Genomic DNA, 21987 nt, shown 5'->3' with positions numbered 1-21987 from the left:
CTTGTAGTTTTCAGAGTACAGGTCTTTCACCTCATTGCTTAAATTTATTCCTAGATATTTTACTCTTTTTGGTGGAATTTTAAGTGGGATTGTTTTCTTAATTTCCCTTTCTGTTACTTTATTTTAGTGTATAGAAACACAACCTATTTCTGTGTATTAATTTTGTATCCTGCGACTTTACTGAATTCATTTTTTTTTTAAAGATTTTATTTATTTGACAGCGAGAGACACAGCGAGAGAGGGAACACAAGCAGGGGGAGTCGGGGAGGGAGAAGCAGGCTTCCCGCGGAGCAGGGAGCCTGATGCAGGGCTCGATCTCATGACCTGAGCCACCCAGGCACCCCTACTGAATTCATTTCTTAGTTGTAATAGTTTTTTTGCTGGGGTCTTTAGGATATTCTGTATATAATATCCTGTCATCTGGTAATAGTGCCAGTTTTACTTCTTTACCAATTTGAATGCCTTTATTTCTCATCTGATTGTTGCAGCTAGGACTTCCAGTACTATGTTGAATAAAAGTGGTGAGAGTGGACGTCCTTGTCTTGTTCCTGATCTTAGAGGAAAGGCTTTCAGCTTTTTACTATTGAGTATGATGTTAGCTGTGGCCTTTATTATGTTGAATTATGTTCATTCTATACCCACTTTGTTGAGTTTTTATGATGAACAGATGCCCTATTTTGTCAAATGCTTTTTCTGCATCTATTGAGATGATTGTATAGTTTTTATCCTTCCTCTTGTTAATATGGTACAGCACATTGATTCGTAGATATTGAACCACCTTTGCATCCCTGAAATAAACCCCACTTGATCATGATGAATGATCCTATTAATGTATTGTTGAATTTGGTTTGCTGATATTTTGTTGAGGGTTTTTGCATCTGTATTCATAGGGATGTTGGCCTGTAGTTTGTTTGTTTGTTTGTTTAAGATTTATTTGAGAGAGAGAGAGAGTGAGTCAGGGTAGGGGCAGAGGGAGAGGGAGACATTGCGAATCTCATGCAGACTCTCCGCGGAGCACAGAGCCCAATGTGGGGCTTGATCTCGTGATCCTGAGATCTTGACCTGAGCCGAAATCAAGAGCTGGATGCTTAACTGACTGAGCCCAGGTGCCCCTGAAGTGTTTTGTTTTGTAATATCTTTGGTTTTGGTATTGTAGGGTTATGCTCACCTTGTAGAATGAAATTAGAAGTTTTCCTTTCTCTTCTACATTTTGGAATAGTTTGAGAAAACTAGGTATTAACTGTTCTTTAAATGTTTGGTAGAATTCACTTGTGAAGCCATCTGGTCCTGGACTTTTGTTTGGGAGTTTTGATTACCATTTCAATTCCATTACTAGTAATTGGTTCACATGGCTTTTCTAAGCTGTTTCTTCCCCCCTCATTTCCAGTGGGGGCAAATTGAGTTTTGGAACTAATGAGATTGACATCCTCAATGGAATGACTCAGAAAATGGTACTTTTTTGTTGACCTGGAATGGAAAACAAAGAAAGCAATAATCTCTTATTTAAAAAAAAATAGTGGCTAGTAATTTTCCTTATTAAAATATATAGGGTTCAGAAAACAATTAGCCCTGTTCAAACCACTTGAATAATTCAGAGTTTTGTTGACTCCCAGTCATCCAGGATAGGAGCTTACTTTCATGAAGAACATCTTATACAACATAGGTGTTAGATTAATAATAATGGTTTAATAGAAATATCAAGTACTTTAACCATAAAGGAGACTTTTAGGGAAAAGGATTTTAGAAGGATCCGGAAATTTTTACATTTTCTTCAGGACAAATGGAATTTTTATTTTTATCACAGCTCCTTGTTATTCTCAAATAAACAACTTGGATATAACTTTCTAAAGCCTACATCTCTGCATTTGGCAGTTTTGACTGTGTCACAAGCATGTTGCTGGCACTGATAAATTGGCTGAGGGAAGCACCAAGAGAGAGATTATAATAAATAAAATAAAGTTGACTGGCAAAGCCACCTCTTCTCCATTTTATTTTTTTTCCCAGAGAACAGTTTTTGGTCAGTGTTTAAGGACTTAACTCCTTACATGGGCTTTGGTGGAGGTTTGGGGGCAGCCGGGTCTAAATCGGGGTGGAAGTGTTTGATTCTTCCCTGTTTCGCAAGAGCGACCCCTGACTACTTTGCTGTGAATTTTGCCAGTCAACTTAAACATTCCTGTTCACATTTATTTAACCAGTTGCTACCATGCAAACACTTCTGGTTCCCTCTATGAGAGTTCTTTTTCTACTTTAATTCTTCCTTTGATTTTATTTATATAGGGAAGGGGAGTTAAAAAGAGGGGATGAATTAGAGGACTGTTCAAAAACATTCCTCTTTAAGCCTTATAATTAATTTTAGGGAGACCTTTGCAATGTTGAACACAGCTCTGAAATCAGTGAAATAATTTTGAGGACCTTTGTTCTCTATAGGGGAATTTTATAAGAAGTATTTCAAATTCAAACTTTTTTTTTTTTAACCGTAGGGGGAAAACAGTTAAGTTATATGTTTTTTAGTATTCGGTATTTCAGACTGACTTTCTTTCTTTCTTTCTTTCTTTCTTTCTTTCTTTCTTTCTTTCTCTCTCTCTCTCTCTCTCTCTCTCTCTCTCTCTTTCTTTCTTTCTTCTTTCTTTCTTTCTTTCTTTTCCTTCTTTTTAAGGTAAGGGTTTTTTTTTTTTAAAGATTTTTATTTATTTAACAGAGAGAGACACAGTGAGAGAGGGAACACAAGCAGGGGTAGTGGGAGAGGGAGAAGCAGGCTTCCCGCGGAGCAGGGAGCCCAATGTGAGGCTCGAACCCAAGACCCTGGGATCATGACCCGAGCCGAAGGCAGACACTTAACGACTGAGCCACCCAGTCGCCCCGGTATTTCAGACTTTCTTAAGGGCAAATTTTAAAACAGATTTGGAGGACGCCTGGGTGGCTCAGTCGGTTAAGCATCTGCCTTCAGCTCAGGTCATGATCCCAGGGTTCTGGGATTGAGTCCCACATCCGGCTCCTTGCTCTGCGGGGGGCCTGCTTCTCCTCTGCCTCTGCCTCTCTCTCTCTCTCTCTGTCTGTCTCTTGTGAATAAATAAAAAAATCTTTAAAAAAATATAAAACCGATTTGGGCTAAGTTGTTTTTTTTTTTTTTTTTGAGAGAGAGAGAGAGCAAGAGTGAAAGAGTACAAGCAGGGGGAGCGGCAGAGGGAGAGGGAAGAAACAGACTCCCCGCTGAGCAGGGAGCCCGACATGGGGCTCCATCCCAGGACTCTGGGGTCATGACCTGAGCCTAAGACAGATGCCCAACCGACCGAGTCACCCAGGTGCCCTTATCTAAATTGTTCTTAAAAAAATTGTTCTTCTTGAGTTCTTGTGAATGTTAACAGAATACACGAATTCATGTTAATTAGATGTTCAGAATCGATTAAAGCTAGTATGTGTTTGGGGGGATACCCAAATTAAGGAGTCAGGAAACTCTTTCCTGACGACGTGGCCTCTAACTTTTTGCATTCAAGTGAAACTCCCAATTCATAATTTCAGAGCATGGCTGTTTGGGCACTAAGACAAAGTAGTAGTAAGTTAAGCTTATGACAGTGTATGCCTGCCAGTTGGATAGGTATAGATCTCTGATTATCCACGACAGAAGTTTTGTCAGATAGAGTTCAACTATACATCCTGAAAGTGTTTGTTCAGAAGCTGAGTGAATCCATATGACCTTTATATTTTTAAAAAATAAATAATACAAGTACATGACAAAAAAATTTTTTAAGTGCAAAATGGGATATAGTGTATATTCAGTGAGAGGTCTTCCCTTCATCTGACCTCGTTTGTGCTCCCCCACTCCTTCATCTTGGGGACGGCATTAGCAGTTTTTGGCATGTCCCCAGGGGGTAGTCCATACATGTACAAGTGTGTATTATCTCTCTTTTTTTTCTTGACATAAATGATTGCACACCATTCTATACAGTGGGTTTTTTACTTGAAAACATGTCTTGGAGATTGTTTCCTATCAGTACATTTAGATTTGCTTTATTATAATAGCTGCATGGCATTCTATCCTGTAAATGTACATAGTTTGTTTAACTAGTCCTTGACTAATATCTAGATTGTTTTTAGTCTTTTGATACTACAAAGAATGTTACAGGAAACTTCCTTGCACATACTTCCTTGTGTGAGTATTTCTTTAAGATCCATTCTTAGAATTGCTGGGCCAAAGGGTATGTGCACTTCTGGCATTTTAGACAAAAAGTGTAATTTTATTAGTCTTTTTATCTTGTAAAACTTTTTTTTTTTTTTAAGTAATCTCTACGCCCAGTGTGGGGTTTGAACTCCTGACCCTGAAATCAAGAGTCACAGGCTCTGCTGACTGAGCCAGCCAGGCACCCCCACTTGTAAAACATTCTTACAACCTTTTTTGGAGCGGGGGTGGGGGGTGGGGGGGGAGGAAGAGCGGAGGGAGAGAGAGAATCTTAAGGAGGCTCCACACTGGGCGACGTGGGGCTTGATCTTACAACCCTGAGTCGGACACTTAACCGGCTGACCCACCCAGGCACCCCCATTCTTAACAACTTTTGATAAGGAATGGGATAAAATAGTTATATTACATTTAACCAAGAGTGCCATTTTTTCTGTTGTTGACTGCTGTTTGACAGGAGGAAACTTACTGGATTTGGAAGAAGGTGACACTTTATGGTTGAGGGTGAACTAGAATATAAAAGCTATGTTGCTTATAATTAGCAAAGTATTGCTGGATTGATTCTAGTTGCTTGTATTTCAACTTGATCTTTTCATTAATGTAGTTAAATGACTGAAACAACCTGGTGGTATGGTCCTAGAGAGCAAAACTGTTTTAATATTAACTGCTTCTGTATGGGTCTTAAGTTTTCAAGGAGATTAAATACTGTACAGCTCACCAGGTATAACTGACCCACTCTATTTCCTGCCCTCATTATGTTCTGTAGGCACTGGAAGCAATAGAGCTTGTAGTTTGCTGACTGAAAGTTGGAATCTAGAATAGTTTTTTTCTTTCTCGGAATAATACATTCCTGAGATTTCAGAGAAGACCAGACTTCTTGTATTTATTAGCTCTGTATGTAACTAATATAGAAATAATCCCTTAGGATACTAATAATAATTGTTTAAAATTTTATCATGAAATATTTCTGCCTAAAATTATTTAACTATAACCTTTTTTTAAAAAAAAGATTTTATTTATTTGAGAGAGAGCAAGAGCATGAACACAAGTGAGGGGAGGCAGAGGGAGAAGCAGACTCCCGACTGAGCAGGGAGCCTGATGCGATGTGGGACTCCAACCCAGGACCTGGAGATCATGACCTGAGCCAAAGGCAAAGCTTAACCGACTGAGCCACCCAGGCGCCCCTAACTATCACCTTTATAGACTACAGGCTCAGGGTAAAACACACTACTATCTCAATTGTTTTTTTTTTTTTTAAGATTTTATTTATTTATTCATGAGAGACAGAGAGAGAGAGGCAGAGGGAGAAGCAGGCTCCCAGGGAGCAGGGAGCCCGACGTGGGGCTCGATCCCAGGACCCTGGGATCATGACGTGAGCCAAAGGCAGACGCTTAACCATCTGAGCCACCCAGGCGCCCTATCTCAATTGTTAAAAGCTTATTTTGGGTAGGAAATTTCCTCAGATGGATTAAACACTTCTGTGACTTACACAGGATATCAGTCATCACTGCAAAAGTAATCTAATTTAGTCAGTTCTTGGTGAGTAGGGCCACATTCAAAGAAACTTGAGTTATTTTTTTAAAAATATTTTATTTATTTATTTGGCAGAGAGAGACACAGCAAGAGAGGGAACACAAGCAGAGGCAGTGGGAGAGGGAGAAGCAGGCTTCCCACCGAGCAGGGAGCCCGATGTGGGGCTCCATCCCAGGACCCTAGGATCATGACCTGAGCCGAAGGCAGACGCTTAATGACTGAGCCACCCAGGCGCCCCAATTTGAGTTATTAATAATAATATAATTAATAATAAAATATTAATAACATTATTTTTCACAACAATAATAACATTCTCAGAGTTGATCAAAGTATAAAGAAGGGCTCTTTGCCTCATATGAAGTGGTCCAAGACCTCTGATTTGTGGTGTCTAATTTATTATGGGTTAGGATAACCTTATAACCTGACTTCTTAGAATTATATGTATAATAAAAGGATAAAAGCTCTGGGTGGGGCCCAAGGGGCTGAGCTGTGATTGGAATCCAAGTGTCTACTGCTAGTCTCAGTGGTCAGATATGTAAATCCCATTCGGATAAGGTGCTAAAGAGGGTTTGAATGTAGTCAGTGTTACTGGCATCTACTGGCTGGTGTTAGCCATCTAGTGGGTTTAAACCTGATAGGAGGGACATGGCTAGTTGTCCACTGTAACAAAATACTTGATATTGGTGATTATAGAGACAAAAGATTATGTTTTCCAAATTAGCAAGTGGTGGTATGTTTTACATCTGGGAAGATGGATGAAACCTAGAACGCTTCAGCTCTGAATTCCAAATTCTTTATTTTTTTTATTTTATTTTTTTAAAGATTTTTATTTATTTATTGAGAGAGAGAGAGAGAATGGTAGAGAGAGAGCATGAGAGGGAAGGTGGTCAGAGGGAGAGGCAGACTCCCTGCTGAGCAGGGAGCCCGATGCAGGACTCAATCCTGGGACTCCAGGATCATGACCTGAGCCGAAGGCAGTCGCTTAACCAACTGAGCCACCCAGTCACCCTCCAGGGACAGAATATATTGGTAGATTATCTAAGAAAAGAAAGTAGAAGAATGTTCAGATAGGAACAAGGGAGAAGAGAGAAAGACTTTTCAGTAAAAGATAACTAAGGAGAGGCTTTATAACTTTTTCAGTAGGACCGTTCTTAGTGGGATTTAAGTGGGGGTTGGGGCTAACAAATATTACCTCATCTTTCTCCTTCTAAATTTGAAATCCAGGGCGCCTGGGTGGCTCAGTCGTTAAGCGTCTGCCTTCGGCTCAGGTCAGGATCCCAGGGTCCTGGGATCGGGTCCCGCATTGGGCTCCCTGCTCCTTGGGAGCCTGCTTCTCCCTCTGCCTCTCTCTCTCTGTCTCTCTCTCTGTGTCTCTCATGAATAAATAAAATCTTTAAAAAAAATAATAATAAATTTGAAATCCACTGAGAAATAGATTCCTTAATCAGTAGATTGAAATGTAAAAAAAGCCAACCTTATTGGTGGGGTTGACTGGAGAATATTCCATAGATCTTTGGCCAAATGGGCTTACGACCATCCTCCTCCTCCCCCCAGTTAAACTTAACCTGTCAGGGCGCTAGACCTCTGGGACAACCCCTCGTTAACTCCCTTGCGGGATGGAGAGAAGTGCTGGCATCCTGCAGACTATGCCTAGTCCTTCTGGTGCCTCATCTCTCCCTGAGTGCCCAGGAAGGGAGAGCCATGGTGATTAGTTTCTTCTTTTGGTTGTTGAAGGGTTGGGGAATGAGAAGCATTATAGGGGAAGTCTCTCTCTCTCCTCAGGGAAATAGGAGGCTGGGAAATAATGGCCCTCCAGTGGTGAGGTGCTATTTTCCCCCCTTTCCAGAAAATTGAATCGTGAGCTTAAATTGTTTCTTAGATCAAAAAGAGTCATAGATCTTTGTCCTTAAAAACTTATAAAAGTTGGGGGAAATCCATCTGGTTTTAAATAAATACTTGAGTTAATCTGGAAGCAAAGGCAGAGACTGGGGGATTGCTTAGCAGCCTCTTTGTGGATGCTTATTAAAAAGTATTTGCCTACTTCCCTGAAATATCTTTTGCTTCAGTTTGGTTTTAAAGTCTTGCTAGCAAAAAGTGATTAAGACTTTTTAATTTTTATTAAATATCTCTTAATCATACCCTGAAAACTGTAATATTTTCAAGGTTCTTTAATTTAGTAGGAGAATTATTCTTTTCATCTAGTATGGGGTCAGTTGTATGGAGTAACAAAATGCTTGTTCTGAACTTGTTAGTTTATTCTTGCTGATTCCTGTCTCCTTTTTCTCCTTTCCAGAATCCTATTCTAAGTACTTGGACACTCAGGCATCCACCATGGTGTTGGGTCCTGAACAGAAGGTGCCAGATGGTAATTTACAGCTTTGTTATTGTCTGATTTTTACTAGGAATTAGGTTTAAATCAGTAATAGAAATTGACCATATTTTCCTTCTTGTCATCTATTACAACAGAAATTGTCCTTAAATCCTCTTCCCTAGCTAACAGTATCATCATAGAGACCTGCTTCAATCAGGTCCAATCCAGTCACCATCTAGTAACTTAGGCTATAAATGATAACCATAAATATCTGTCTCATATCTTATTTCCAATTCTGAGCTGAGCCAAGATAAGCCTCAAGTTTGGTTTCTGTAGCAGTAATGCTTGCAAGGGCAAGTATTAATCACAGGCCTGGCATAAAAACCTTTAGAATGCTTTGGCACTTCACAGCACTGCAGATACTTATATTAAGGAGCAGTAAAATACCGAGCAAGCTCATTAAACTTTGTATTCCATAGATCTTCTGGAGTGTTTTGACTAATTCTTTCTAATTCTAAATTTCCCCTTTAGAAATTCTAAATTTCCCCTTTTCATTCCTTTTCTTTAAATTTCCTCATCAATTCAGGGCCATTTCACACTTCCTATAGAAGGAAAGCTTTTGTTTTTCTAACTGGATGTTGCAAGGATTTCTTGGAAACCCTGACATTAGAGCTCTGTGTTTTGAAATTGCCATTTGATAGCTACCAAACTGGGCTTTGTATCCTTCTGGCAGATTAGCCCTTTTCTGTCAGACCCTCCCCTTCCCAGCATTTAAGATTACCTGCAAAATGCAGGAGTCAGAAACACTAATAAGCAGTCTAAGATGAGCCCTCCTGTCACAAGGGTGCCCACACCCCGTGACCTGAAGCGCTTCACTGCAGGCCTTAGGAGGCAAAGGGTTCCTGTTTGGTGGTTTCCCTGCAGCTTCAGATTTTAGCCTAACCGTGGCAGGATTTGTCAACTTCCACATTTTTTTGAGAAGCCTGACAGAGGTATAATGTCCAAGGATGATTCTTTCACTAAGTCCTACCAAATAATGGATGGGGGTGGGGGCCAAGGAGGGTAGTAACCCACTAGACGGACCTAGTTCTGTTCTTCGAAAAGTTAGGATTTTAGGTTACCAGTATGGCTAGTCGGGGAATGTTATATTTTGAGCCCTAGGCATCAGTGTTTTTAGAAGAAAATGAAATGATTTTAAAAATTGCCAACTGAGTATATAGAAGTGTGAAAGTAGGAAAACCATTGTGAGATGAGCGTTAAAACTCATCTAGAGCAAAGTGGCTGGGGAGGAGGGGTGGGAGGGAGCTTTTTTACCATAAGCTTTTTTTATTTCCTGAATTTCCATCCACGTGAATATACTGCCTAGTTAGGAATTAATTTATTGAAAGTATAGATGAAAATAAAATATTAGAAATAAATCGAGTAGAGCCAGGTTGGTCTTGTGCATTTAGGTATTAAAAAGATTTAATTTAAAAGTTGCTAAGGACAAGTTGTTGGTATATTTTGTTCATTTTTCTTTCTTCTCCAACCTGTTAATTTAGATGATGTTTCTGGAGACCATGGGGACTCTCCCAGTCTTGGTACCCTCAACCCGGCCTATAGTACCTCCTCTCTCCCCCGGTCCACTGAGCACTCACAGGAGCCCTTTACCACCTACTTTGATGAGAAGATCACCATTCCTGAGGAGGAGGTTAGTGACAAATCCTTGGAGGAAAACAGTATTTAGGGAAGACTTAGGAGTGAAAAGTCTGCTGGACAACTCAAGATCAACAGCCTCAGATCGAATTTTGGCAAGCAGTCTCTGAAGACAACTTTTGTAATCAGAAGAACTGTTTACAGTAACTGTTCAGGCAAATGAGGGCCTTGAAAACAGCTGCCACGTTACACTAGTGATTATTTTTTGATCTAGAAAGTATGAATTTCATGTTCTTTTTTTACCATGGCTTTTGTCCCTTTTGGGTAGTGATTGGGCACAAGGGTACTGATACTGTTACTTAGGTTTTAGAATGAGAGGCTGATTGATGGAAAGAGCAGGTAAGGGAAGGGTTCTTATATGGACAGAGAAGTGGCCAGTTTATTGATAAGAAGTGGGTAAGATGGGAGCGCCTGGGTGGCTCAGTCGTTCAGCGTCTGCCTTTGGCTCAGGTCATGATCCCAGGGTCCTGGGATCAAGCCCCGAGTTGGGCTCCCTGCTCAGCGAGCCTGCTTCTCCCTCTCACTCTGCATCCCCTGCTGTGCTTTCTCTCTGACAAATAAATAAATAAAATCTTTAAAAAAAAAAAGTGGGTAAGATGGACATTGAACTTGGACACACCCAGTATCCAACATCCTAAATCCTTTGTTCTTGTGAAGCTGATATTGTTGCTTTATATGTGATAAAATAACAGATTAATAAGATCAGTAGTTTGGAGGTGATAATTAGTTTGATCTCTTCCTCTCTTCTATAGTATTCTTGTTTTAGCTTTCGTAAACTCTGGGCTTTCACGGGACCCGGTTTTCTTATGAGCATTGCCTACTTGGATCCAGGAAACATCGAATCTGATTTGCAGTCTGGAGCAGTGGCTGGATTTAAGGTGAACATCTAGTCCTACCCCTGTCCCTTTTAAAAACACACAGTACACCCTCACATCCTTTCCCCCTACTCTGCCTGTTGGATATCATCAGCGTTGGAGGTTATATGCAGACACTTCATTGGCAGTGACACTTAGGTGAAAAGTACTTTGCCATCTGGTTTTTAAAATTTATTTTATACACATAGTTCGCTTTAACATTTATTTTATCCACTCCACATAGTTTTCCCCGAACAAGGGAGAAACTAAGGCTCAGAAAGATCTGAGGTGACCTAATAGGTTATATGTACAAACTGAAACAGAACTCAGATTATTTGATTCCTGACCTGGGCTCGTTCCTGAATGTAGTATTTCTCATTCACATTACCAAACAACCAAACGAAAACACTCCAGTTGTGTAGTAAGTGTTATGTTGGGATTTTGTTCTTCTCTAGTTGCTCTGGGTTCTTCTGTTGGCCACCGTGGTGGGGCTTCTGCTCCAGCGCCTTGCAGCCAGACTGGGAGTGGTCACGGGGTTGCATCTTGCTGAAGTGTGTCACCGTCAGTATCCCAAGGTGAGCCGGGTAGTGTCCTGTTTGTCACTCATCTCAGAAGAACCTGTGTGTTCAGTGGAACGTGCTGGCCTCATGGTATACTGAAATAGTGGAGGACTTGGTGGTCAGTGCCCTGCGGATGAGTTCCAGGGGAAATGCTGTAGCCCCTCTTGCTGCCAACCCATATTTCTGTACTCCTTCAGAATTTAACTTGAGATTCACTTTTTGCCAGAAAGCTTCCTTAGAAAAATTCAGTTTGAGTAAATATTTACCATTCATTCTGCCTTCTGACATCTAGCAGTGCCCAGCCCATGGAGGGGTGGGAGTGCTCTGAGCACTTTCATTCATACATCCATATTCCTATTATACATACTTTCTTTTTTGTTTGACTTTGTCATCAATTTGAAAAATAAGGTTTTCTCTTTTACTACAAACTCTCTGTGGCAGGATCTTTGGATTTGTTAATAATTATTTTTCAATTTACCCTGACCCTGGAGGTTACACTGTCTTCCACAACTTTTTTCTGGACATTTTGGGCCTTTCCTGCTATCTAAGGCAGGAATGGACTGGAAAGTAGTTTTAACCTAGGTTCACCTTTAGATAAGATAATGATCTGCCTCTGGTTTGTCCTAAATGTTTAATCTCCTTTCCTGGCTGTGAAAAACTATGCTTACCTGCTTTTTTCCCCCTTATATGCTTCTTAAAAAAAACCTTAGTAATTTATAATTTCTTGTAGTTTCTCTTCATGTATCTTAACAGTTGTTTTTTGTAATAATTTTTTTGCGTAGTAGATACCTGAAGGTATTTTTTTTTCCCTTGGCCTCTGTGAGCCAGTATTAACTAAACTTGTCTTTCACCTGGATTCTTTGACCAGATTAGGTTCCTGCTTTGTTATATGCCACTCAATTTCAACCAGTTTGCCCTGAGTCCCTTTACGTATTTGTCATTTTTCACTTGCTTATATATTGTCGTTACATTAGAGTTGACTCCAGCCTCTTCATTTTTGTTTTGTCTCTTCAGCCACGGTCAGGATATTTTCTTCTGTGGTCATTTTCTGTTCTCTCCTGAACAATATTTTGACCATATTAGCATCCTCATTTTCCCCTAAAACTTTTGGATTGTTTTTAGATAGGAAATTAAGTGGAAATTAATGCTTGGAAATTCCGTTCCTCTATTGAGTGGAAAGTAAGAGAAAAAAATTAGGATCAGCTGCTGTCCTGACCTTGGCTCATAGGCACCACCACACAGAAGCACCCTTGCTTTCTCCAGCTGGGGGCCACAGTGCAATGGTGGGCCAGGTGGAGCCCAGTTCTGGTTCTTCATCTCTAGACCAAAGCCTTATGGAGGACTGTTGATGGGTCAGTGCCAAATGTGAATTCCAAACTGTAGGGAAAGTTCTTAGAAATGATTAATTAGAACCATGTCTTTCTGCTGTTTGGTATTTAGGTCCCACGAATTATCCTATGGCTGATGGTGGAGTTGGCTATCATTGGCTCAGATATGCAAGAAGTTATTGGCTCAGCCATTGCGATCAATCTCCTGTCTGTAGGAAGGTGAGGGGGTTTTCCTCCAGAAAGTAATATTTTGCTAGATTTCAAAGCAAATGTAAAAACAAAAACCAAACTAATTTTCAGTTTTCAAGATTCAATTTAAGTATTTTTTCTGTGGAACCTTTCTGGAGCCACCTTCTCTCCTAGCAGCTGTAGGCTCTATATGTTCTATGTTCTCATGTCGGGTTATTCATCCCTCTATTATACAGTGTGTGACATTGTGTGTTACAATTATTTATTTGTATATCAGTTTCTCCCACTAGACAGTGAGCTCCTTGAGGGATAAGACCCATACTTTTCAGCTTTGTATCCTAAATGTTTGACTTAGTAGACAGTGTTTGAATGAATGTAATTCATTCAGTTGGTGCTGTGATCCTAAACTACCCAAGGCCTGACTTCCTGCCACTGTCCCCTCCCCGTGAGTCCTTGCTTTTCCAAGTGTTGTCTGTCTGGAGAGCTGTTGGAAAGAAAGTGTTTTTCAACGTTTCCTTTCTTCCTGTTAATCTCCATTTCTTATCTCTGACCTAGGGTTCCTCTCTGGGGTGGAGTTCTCATCACCATTGCAGATACCTTCGTATTTCTCTTTTTGGACAAATATGGTAAGGAGAGCGGGAATGGAGGGGTCAGTCAAAGGAGCTACTTTCCATCATGAGGCTGATGGAGAAGTCTGTCTTCTATGAGCTCACTGTTGCATTTTCCCCTTTAGGCTTACGGAAGCTAGAAGCATTTTTTGGCTTTCTCATCACCATTATGGCCCTCACATTTGGATATGAGGCAAGTGTTGCAGGCTATTCATTGCTTTTTATAACCAAAAAAAGATTTTTTTTTTGCCTTTTCTTTTAAGACCGTATAATGCTAAGATGGTTTAATTGTATCACGTGTTAACAAAAAGCCAAGTTGGCCTAGGCCAATTTTGAAGAAATATGATCTATAGAGACTAGTCTCTGGGAAGGCCTGCTGGGTCTCCTAGGTCAAAAATAACAGATTTTTTAGGACTTTGTAAACTAGCCTCCTTTGTTCCAAGTTGGCTAGCCCCACAAGGAGCAGCCTTGGAGAGGGCTCTGGAGGGAGCTGCAGGGTTATTCCTGGCTGTTAACTTGGAGAGGTTCTAGTTTTGCTTATCCTGGCTTATACCAACTGCAGCTTGAATTTTCTCTGTATTGTGACAGTTAATGAACTATAAAGGATATAGTGGATGTTTCCTGGTTTGTGCCCCAACCCAGATACTCCTAAGAATCAGTACCATTATATGCAGTAATAGTAGCTTTCTATGTCCCGTTGTTATAAACTCATTTTTGCTCATTGGCCTGGCTAAACTTTTTTTTTTAAGATTTTACTTATTTGACAGAGAGATAGCGAGAGCAGGAACACAAGCAGGGGGAGTGGGAGAGGGAGAAGCATGCTTCCCGCTGAGCAGGGAGCCTGATGTGGGGCTTGATCCCAGGACCCTGGGATCATGACCTGAGCTAAAGGCAGACACTTAACGACTGAGCCACCCAGGCGCTCTGGCCTGGCTAACCTTTTAAAAGTACATGTAATCTGGGGCGCCTGGCTGGCTCAGTTGGTTAAGTGTCTGACTCTTGATTTCGGCTCAGGTCATGATCTCAGGTATCTGATTCTCTCTCTTCCTCTGCCCCTCCTCCTGCTCACACTCTCTGTCTCTCCATTTATAAAAGAAATAAAATCTTAAAAAAAAAAAGCACATCTAATCTGTAAGTAGATTATACAATAGATTAGTCTAAGGCGTCCAAGAGAAATGCTGAACCAGGACAAAGTATGTGCGAGAAGTATTTATGAATGAGTCTCAGCATACATTAGTGGCAAACGTAAGTGATTTTTAGATAAACATAGGTGAATAGAGGCATAAGTATGGATAATCAAGAATTGACTATATTCTTGGGTCTGTCTCATAGGAGTTGTTGTGAAGCTAATGTCAATGAGGCCCTTAGCAGCCGTCTAATTCTTTAGAATGTAAATGACATTCTCCACACATCTACTTTGTATATCTAAAATATGATGTGAAATATTTGGATATCACAGTCCTGAATTCTCAGACCTGGAAGCAAGTCCCTCATACTTCTTGGTTTTCTGATGGTTCTATATTCCTCATTATTCTAGGTGGTTGTTGAAAAGAGTATTGTAAGGAGCAGTGGATGCTGAGTGTTTCCTAGTACTATGTTACAACCCTGGTCTCACGTTCTAATAGTTGTTATGTTGGTATGTAGTATATTACAGTGAAACCCAGCCAGAGCCAGGTACTCAAGGGCATGTTCCTGCCATCCTGTTCAGGCTGTCACACCCCACAGGTCGAGCAGGCTGTGGGCATCGTGGGAGCTGTCATCATGCCACACAATATGTACTTGCATTCTGCCTTAGTCAAGGTGAGCATGGCCCTTATATCTGTGTCATCCAGATAGTTCATGTTTCCTTTAGTTGCAGGGGACACTAGTTTAAAAGCATTAGAGCCCTAAAGGAGTGAAAGGTTTTTCCACGGTTGGATGTTTATAAATTTTACACACTCAGACTCTGTTTTTGTCACAAAGGTGGCCAGAAATAAGTGACCCCACAGAGAAACTGGGACTAAAACTCTTCATAATAGGTCCAAAAGTACACCAAATCTCTTGTGTTTAAATCCCAAAAGACTGAGTGACCTTGAAGAGATAAGGAGTAAAGAGCCCAACCAAGGTTTTATCAGTCAGTCTTATACAGTAGTTTCCTGGAAGATTTCAGAGACCTTTATAATTAAGGTTGTTAGGACTGAAAAGCAGGTTGTTTTTGTATGTTCGTGGTTCTTCTAGCCACAATAACTGAGAGCTCAGTAGTACAGTCATCATTTCCTGTTTGGGGAACGTGCAGTGTTGTCAGAGGGTCATGAAGTCCTTACTCACTTAATGAACTGGGATGTAAGTAAGTTTTCTCACATTTCTTATGGTCAGTTGTTTGCCGAAATGTTACTAGGAATCTTGTTCTAACTAATCAAAAAATGACTACTGGTGTTTATCTCTCTAGTCCAGACAGGTAAACCGAGCCAATAAGCAGGAAGTTCGAGAAGCTAATAAGTACTTTTTCATTGAATCCTGCATTGCACTCTTTGTTTCCTTCATCATCAACGTCTTTGTCGTCTCAGTCTTTGCCGAAGCATTTTTTGAGAAAACCAACGACCAGGTGGTGAGTAAGCCAGGGTCATGAGTGGTAGTGAATGTGAGGGTAGTGAAGGCTGGAATAGGGTAGGCAAAATAACAGTGACTTGGAGCTCAAGGAAAACAGATCTCCAGCCTTAGGGCTGCCCCCTCATCACTGCACTAGTCAGGGTCTAGAGTCTGCGGGCACACCAAGCCTAGACCCATGTTTCCCAGCTATTGGCTCAGAAGGGAGTTTGCCTCAGAATAGCAAAGATTGCCTTACGCTGTTGTGTTTGTGGCTTCATGTCTCTTGGGCTCTTTGTCATCCCTTTTTGTTTCCTGTTTATCAACCGCCAGCCTGCTTGCCAGTCCTGCCATTTGGAGGTGAGGACGGATAGGGAGAAGTCAACAAACAGAAAGCAGAAACTGGCTGAGATACACTCTTTTGCATTTTGAATTCACTATCATCTTGATTCCTGATTGCCTATCTATAGGACCTCTGACACCTGGCTCTGCTTTGACTAAGGAGTCCTCTCATATTTCTTAAGGGCCCTCTCCTCCTCCCATCACTTAAAGCCAGCCAGCATTCACGTATTACCAGGCACACTCTTAACTCAGTAAATGTTTTTGATGGCATGAGGGTATAGAAGGATTATGGAAGAAGACCACAACTGCCTTTGCTGCCAGTCCCTGCTCGTGTTACACCCTGTATCCAGTGTCTTACCTCCAGCCTGTGTCTCCTAGATAACTTGAATGTGACCCATAGTTTGTGATCTGCAGGAGAACTCCTCTGGTCTGGTCCTTGCCTCAAAAATAAAAGTTGCCCCTAAACTGCTTTGCGTTCCAGATTGCAGTCTGTAGAAATAACAGCAGTCCCCACACTCACCTTTTTCCTGACGATAACTCGACACTGACTGTGGACATCTACAAAGGGGTAAGCCTTTTCAGATTTGTGATCACTGCTCCTGAATCAGTATTCTTGGCACAGTGTCTGATCTTTCCTGTGGGTTCACTTTGGAGCTGAACCTATCTTCTCTGGAGTGTCATTTATTTCAGAGGTCTAGATGCCACACAAGCATTTCTGGATTACATGGGAGGGAATAGAGGATCAGCTGAAAATGAACTGTATCAGCAATTCCCAGAGTTATGTTGATATTATATTGTTTTATAGGATGTGAATTGGGGGAGACTAAAGAAAGTACTCCTAGTAAACTATTCTTTATTGGGACCTCTTAGTCCTTTTTATGCTGGTTACATTATGAATCTCCCAAGAGTAGAATACATAATTTATGTAGTATTTCCCAAATGTATTTGACCTTTCTCTTCACTCTTGTTACTATCTTCCAGAATAGTGTGTTAAGTAATATAATTTGGGAAATGTTGTGTAGACTTTTTTCTTTTTTTTTTTTTTAAACATATTTAAGATATAAGTTGAGGATGAAGGCTTTAGGAACTTGGAGAAAAGACTGAGCAGAGGAATGAAGGAATATCCAGCAAAATTTATGTTGAAGGCCTCTAAAATGAGGTCAGGTCCTGAGTCTAGCTTCTGGGGAGTAGCGCCCAGCACAGTACGTGGTGTAGGGTTGGTACGTAGCAAAAGAAGAGGGAGAAATGCTGCAGAGAAATTCTGTTTTGGTCATTGTCTAAGCAGATCATTGACACAAACATCTTTCTCCCCTGCCTCTCCCAGGGTGTTGTACTAGGATGTTACTTTGGGCCAGCTGCACTCTATATCTGGGCAGTGGGGATCCTGGCTGCAGGACAGAGCTCCACCATGACAGGAACTTACTCTGGCCAGTTTGTCATGGAGGTATGTGCTGTTTTGACTGGTATAGATTAGAGGAAGAAAATATTGATTGCCCTTTTGTTACTTCTTAATCCCATGTTTCTAGGATCTTCCCGAACCTCCCCAAACCTTTCTCTGTTTCCTGTTCTAGGCATTCATCCTGCTTCTGTGTTTTCTTCCAGGGATTCCTGAACCTAAAATGGTCACGCTTTGCCCGAGTGGTTCTCACCCGCTCTATTGCCATCATCCCTACTCTGCTTGTTGCTATCTTCCAGGATGTAGAGCATCTAACGGGGATGAATGACTTCCTGAATGTTCTGCAGAGCTTACAGGTGAGGAGGGAGCTGGGGAAACTCCCATCCCATTTAATTAGGCAGCATTATATATTGCCCGTAGGTACCAAGCCTGTAGTGCTGGGTGCTGGGGAAAATTCAGAGGAAGAAAGAGGCACAGTCTCAGTCTGCAGTAAATGTATGGAATCCCTGGTATCTAAAAAACTTTTAGAAATGGTTTGGTTTATAAAAGCATGTTGAGGGGCGCTTGGGTGGCTCAGTTGGTTAAGCATCTGCCTCCAGCTCAGGTCATGATCCCAGGGTCCTGGGATGGAGCCCTGTGTTCAGCCCCGCATCAGGCTCCCTGCTTAGTGGGGAGCCTGCTTCTCCCTCTGCCTCTGCCTGCAGCTCCCCTGCTTGTGCTCTCTCTCTCTCTCTCTGTCCAATAAATAAATGACATCTTTTTAAAAAGGGGCGCCTGGGTGGCTCAGTTGGTTAAGCATCTGGCTCAGCTCGGGTCGTGATCCCAGGGTCCTGGGATTGAGCCCCACTTCGGGCTCCTTGCTCAGTGGGGAGTCTCCTCCCTCTGCCTGCCGCTCCCCCTGCTTGTGCTCTTTCTCTCTCTCAAATAAATAAAAATCTTAAAAAAAAAAAAAAAAGCCTAGGGCACCTGGGTGGCTCAGTTGTTAAGCATCTGCCTTTGGCTCAGGTCATGATTGCAGGGTCCTGGGATTGAGCCCCGCATCGGGCTCTCTGTTCAGTGGGAAGCCTGCTTCTCCCTCTCCCACTCCCCCTGCTTGTGTTCCCTCTCTCTCTATCAGATAAATAAAATCTTAAAATAAAATAAAATAAAAGCCTGTTGAATGGGAATTATCTGCTATAATTACATATAGAGTGTAAAATTACTGTTTTTAATCCAAGCAAACATTAAATAACACAGGACACTGCTAGGTCCTATTGAGGTTAAAAAGGCAAGGCAGATACGAATGTTTATAAAGATACAGGATCAGAATCAATGCTAAATTAATGACGGCTCTACAGGTTTCAACATAAGGCATGAGCATCTTGGGATGATAGGAATAATTTCTCATGGGGTAGATGAGGCGGGATGTGTGTTTCCCTTGTGCTAACAGTGCTGCTCTTGGGGGTAATACAAGGATCTCCAGTAGCTCTATCTGATCTTCTTTCTCTTTTCCAGCTTCCCTTTGCTCTGATACCCATCCTCACGTTTACAAGCTTGCGGCCAGTTATGAATGACTTTGCCAATGGAATGTGAGTGTACTTCTCTCAGTTCCCCAAAAATACGTGGGGGAAGCATGTCTTCATTGAATAGGCCAGTCAGAAAATGAGTCATGGAGGGGAACCACATGTTTTGAGAGGTGAATGCTGGAGCTGCCCCCCTCAGTCTTTGGCTCAGAGAACAAAGACTGTGAATGTGGTAAAAAAGGCAAGCACGTTTTTCATTTCTAGCAGGAGAAAGTTCCGCTCTTAGGGCTTTATTAATTCTTCAGCTTTAGTCACTGAAGTGTAAAGCACCTTAATTCCATGTTAAATGATCTTAATGAGAAAACCATAAACAAATACCTTTTATATACATCTTGAAAGGGTATGGGGTTTTTGAAATTGTTGCATCTCTAGGTACTCAGGACTTGTTGCATTTCTAGGGACTTAAATATTAAGGATTATTTGAGAGTATTTTCCCCCCTCTTTCTCCCTATTGGTGGTCTTACTTGGGACATAGTAAGAACAATTTTCAGTTCATTTTGAGATGCCTCTTACTCCTGTCCTGTCTACCCTACCGGACAGTGTCCTTTTCTGCTTATGAATGGGTTGGACTGTTCCACCAGTGACTGATGCTTCTTTTACAGAGGCTGGAGGATTGCAGGCGGGATATTGGTCCTTATCGTCTGTTCCATCAACATGTACTTTGTCCTGGTTTATGTCCAGGAACTCGGGCATGTGGCATTGTATGTGGTAGCTGCTGTGGTCAGTGTGGCTTATCTGAGCTTTGTGTTTTACCTGGTAAGTCCATTCAGGAGGGGCAGAGGTGTAGGTGTCAGAGATGGTAGAGATGGGGCTTATTAACACCAAAATGAAAGGACCCAAAAGAGCACGTAGCAGTCTTTTTTTTAAGCACATAGCAGTCCTATCTCCAGGTTAATGAGACAGTTTACATGAAATTAAGTCAACTGTGGTTAAATGGTATTTTTAACTGTAAGATTTATTTTGATTCTTAAGAGCTGTCATGTCACTTCTGTCTGGTTTCCATTCTTAATAATTCCTGATAAGAGGGGCACCTGGGTGGCTCAGTCAGTTAGGCATCTGCCTTTGGCTCAGGTCAAGATCTCAGGGTTCTGGGATTAAGCCTCATTTCAGGCTCCCTGCTCAGTGGGGAGTCTGTTTCTCCCTCTCCCTCTGCCCGCTCATGCTTGTGCTCGCTCGCTCTCAAATAAATAAATAAATAACTTAAAAAAAAAAATTCCTGATAAGAGAGTGTAGTGTGTTTGAGGAATTAAAAGAACAGTATAGAAAGGGAGTGGCATAAGATTTTAATAGCTGTTTACTAAAGAAAGAATAGTGATATTCTCTCATTGAATTACTCTTGAGTTATTTAAAAATGATGGTTATAAAATCATAGCTACACAGAAAATGTAGAATAATGTGTTCCAAGATAATAAATATTTTTTTTCAAAAATTGGGTAAATTATGTAAAAAATGGTGATAGTAGCTGTGTTAGGATGTTTCCTTGATGGATATATTCTTTTCTCTATTTTCCAGATCTTCTATAACATTACTTATAGTAATGGAAAATAGTTCTAGCAACAAAAATAACAAATGCTCCTCCCTGTTCTGTACAGATTTCTCTGAAAAATGCATGTGTGGTGTTAGGGACAGCAGAATTTATACCATACATGCTGCAGAGAATGGTTAAGGATGGAGCCTGGAGACCTGCTGATCTTTTTAGCTCTTACCTAGTCCCCATGCCAGTATCTGTCACAGGTTAAGTACTAGATTGAGAAAATCACTTTAGTGACTATTGAAAAATTATGTCCTGGATTTATTTATTTTTTCTTCTCTCTTCCCCAGTATACCTTGAGCACACTAGGATTATGCTGAACCTATATTCTAAGGATTTACCCCAAGGAAACCCAAGTAACTGAACATATCCTTGACAGGAATTATTTTAAAAATTCACTATAGAAGATAAGGGAATCCTTCCTTCCTACAAATTAGCTATGAAGAGACTGAGTTGTCCTCAGTCACCCTGAGACCGTCAAGGTTGTTGAAGCCTCATTTTTAGGCTGAGGACTGATTCAGGGTTGGTTACTGCTGTTAAACCCCAAAACACGTACTTCATAGAGTAGTTTGGGATACTATCCCAGTTGTATTGGTCTGTCGGTCATTACCTCCACCTCTGCCTGCGTCATGAGGAATGGGGTAGGACTGAAGAAAAAGGGTCTTCAGGGAACTCCCAGTTGGCAAAAGAAACAAACAACAAGCACAAAGCAGTAGGAACCGGCAACTTGATATTGAAAATAGTATGAAGAAACTTTGTTGAGGAAGGCAGATTCCAGGATGTCTTGAAGGGGGTAAGGGGTTGGAAGAATGACTTGTGCAACCTGGGTGGTAGGAGATGAGCAGAGCTAGATACATATTCAAGGAAGAGAGCAGGGGGGCACCTGGGTGGCTCAGTCAGTTGAGTGTCTGCCTTCGGTTCAGGTCATGATCCCAGGGTCCTGGGATCAAGTCCTGCATCAGGCTCCTTGCTCAGTAGGGAGCCTGCTTCTCCCTCTGCCTGCCTATCGCCCTGTTCGTGCTCTCTCTCTCTCTCCCTCCCTCTATCTCTCTCTGACAAAGAAATAAATAAATCTTAAGAAAAAAAAAAGGAAGAGAGCAGGTTTGCATCGGAGCAGTACAGTGTGAGCCGTCATGATGGGAAGAGGGGTCTGCAGAGAGGTTGGTGAATGATGACCATACTTTATCTTTCAGGGTTGGCAATGTTTGATTGCATTGGGCATGTCCTTCCTGGACTGTGCGCACACGGTAAGCATCTCTAAAGTCCTGCTGACCGGAGAAGCCACTGGTGGCTATACTAAGTAAACACTGGATCAGTCTGTCTTCCACAAGTATAGCCA

At 41.4% G+C, this 21987-nt stretch overlaps 1 protein-coding gene across 4 annotated transcripts in view; it reads left to right on the top strand.

Annotated features, from left to right (window-relative positions):
* Positions 1-21987, top strand: part of SLC11A2 (solute carrier family 11 member 2) — a 36517-nt gene that overhangs the window by 6523 nt on the left and 8007 nt on the right. For 3 of the 4 annotated variants that reach the window (XM_028125558.1, XM_028125561.2, XM_028125560.1), the window contains 15 exons: positions 8001-8072; positions 9560-9708; positions 10466-10591; positions 11023-11142; positions 12568-12674; positions 13200-13270; positions 13378-13445; positions 14897-15052; positions 15681-15839; positions 16641-16727; positions 17484-17603; positions 17762-17911; positions 19050-19123; positions 19720-19873; positions 21842-21895. In XM_028125558.1, the coding sequence (XP_027981359.1) occupies positions 8001-8072; positions 9560-9708; positions 10466-10591; positions 11023-11142; positions 12568-12674; positions 13200-13270; positions 13378-13445; positions 14897-15052; positions 15681-15839; positions 16641-16727; positions 17484-17603; positions 17762-17911; positions 19050-19123; positions 19720-19873; positions 21842-21895 (1667 nt within the window). The remainder of the gene's footprint in view (positions 1-8000; positions 8073-9559; positions 9709-10465; positions 10592-11022; positions 11143-12567; positions 12675-13199; positions 13271-13377; positions 13446-14896; positions 15053-15680; positions 15840-16640; positions 16728-17483; positions 17604-17761; positions 17912-19049; positions 19124-19719; positions 19874-21841; positions 21896-21987) is intronic. The other variant, XM_028125559.1, reaches the window with a different exon arrangement.

This window comes from Eumetopias jubatus, unplaced genomic scaffold (genome assembly GCF_037043125.1).
Source record: "Eumetopias jubatus isolate StellerSeaLion01/CBP00866 unplaced genomic scaffold, mEumJub1_p1.0 scaffold_8, whole genome shotgun sequence".
Lineage (NCBI taxonomy): Eukaryota > Metazoa > Chordata > Mammalia > Carnivora > Otariidae > Eumetopias > Eumetopias jubatus.
This window is presented reverse-complemented; position numbering and strand designations above follow the sequence as displayed.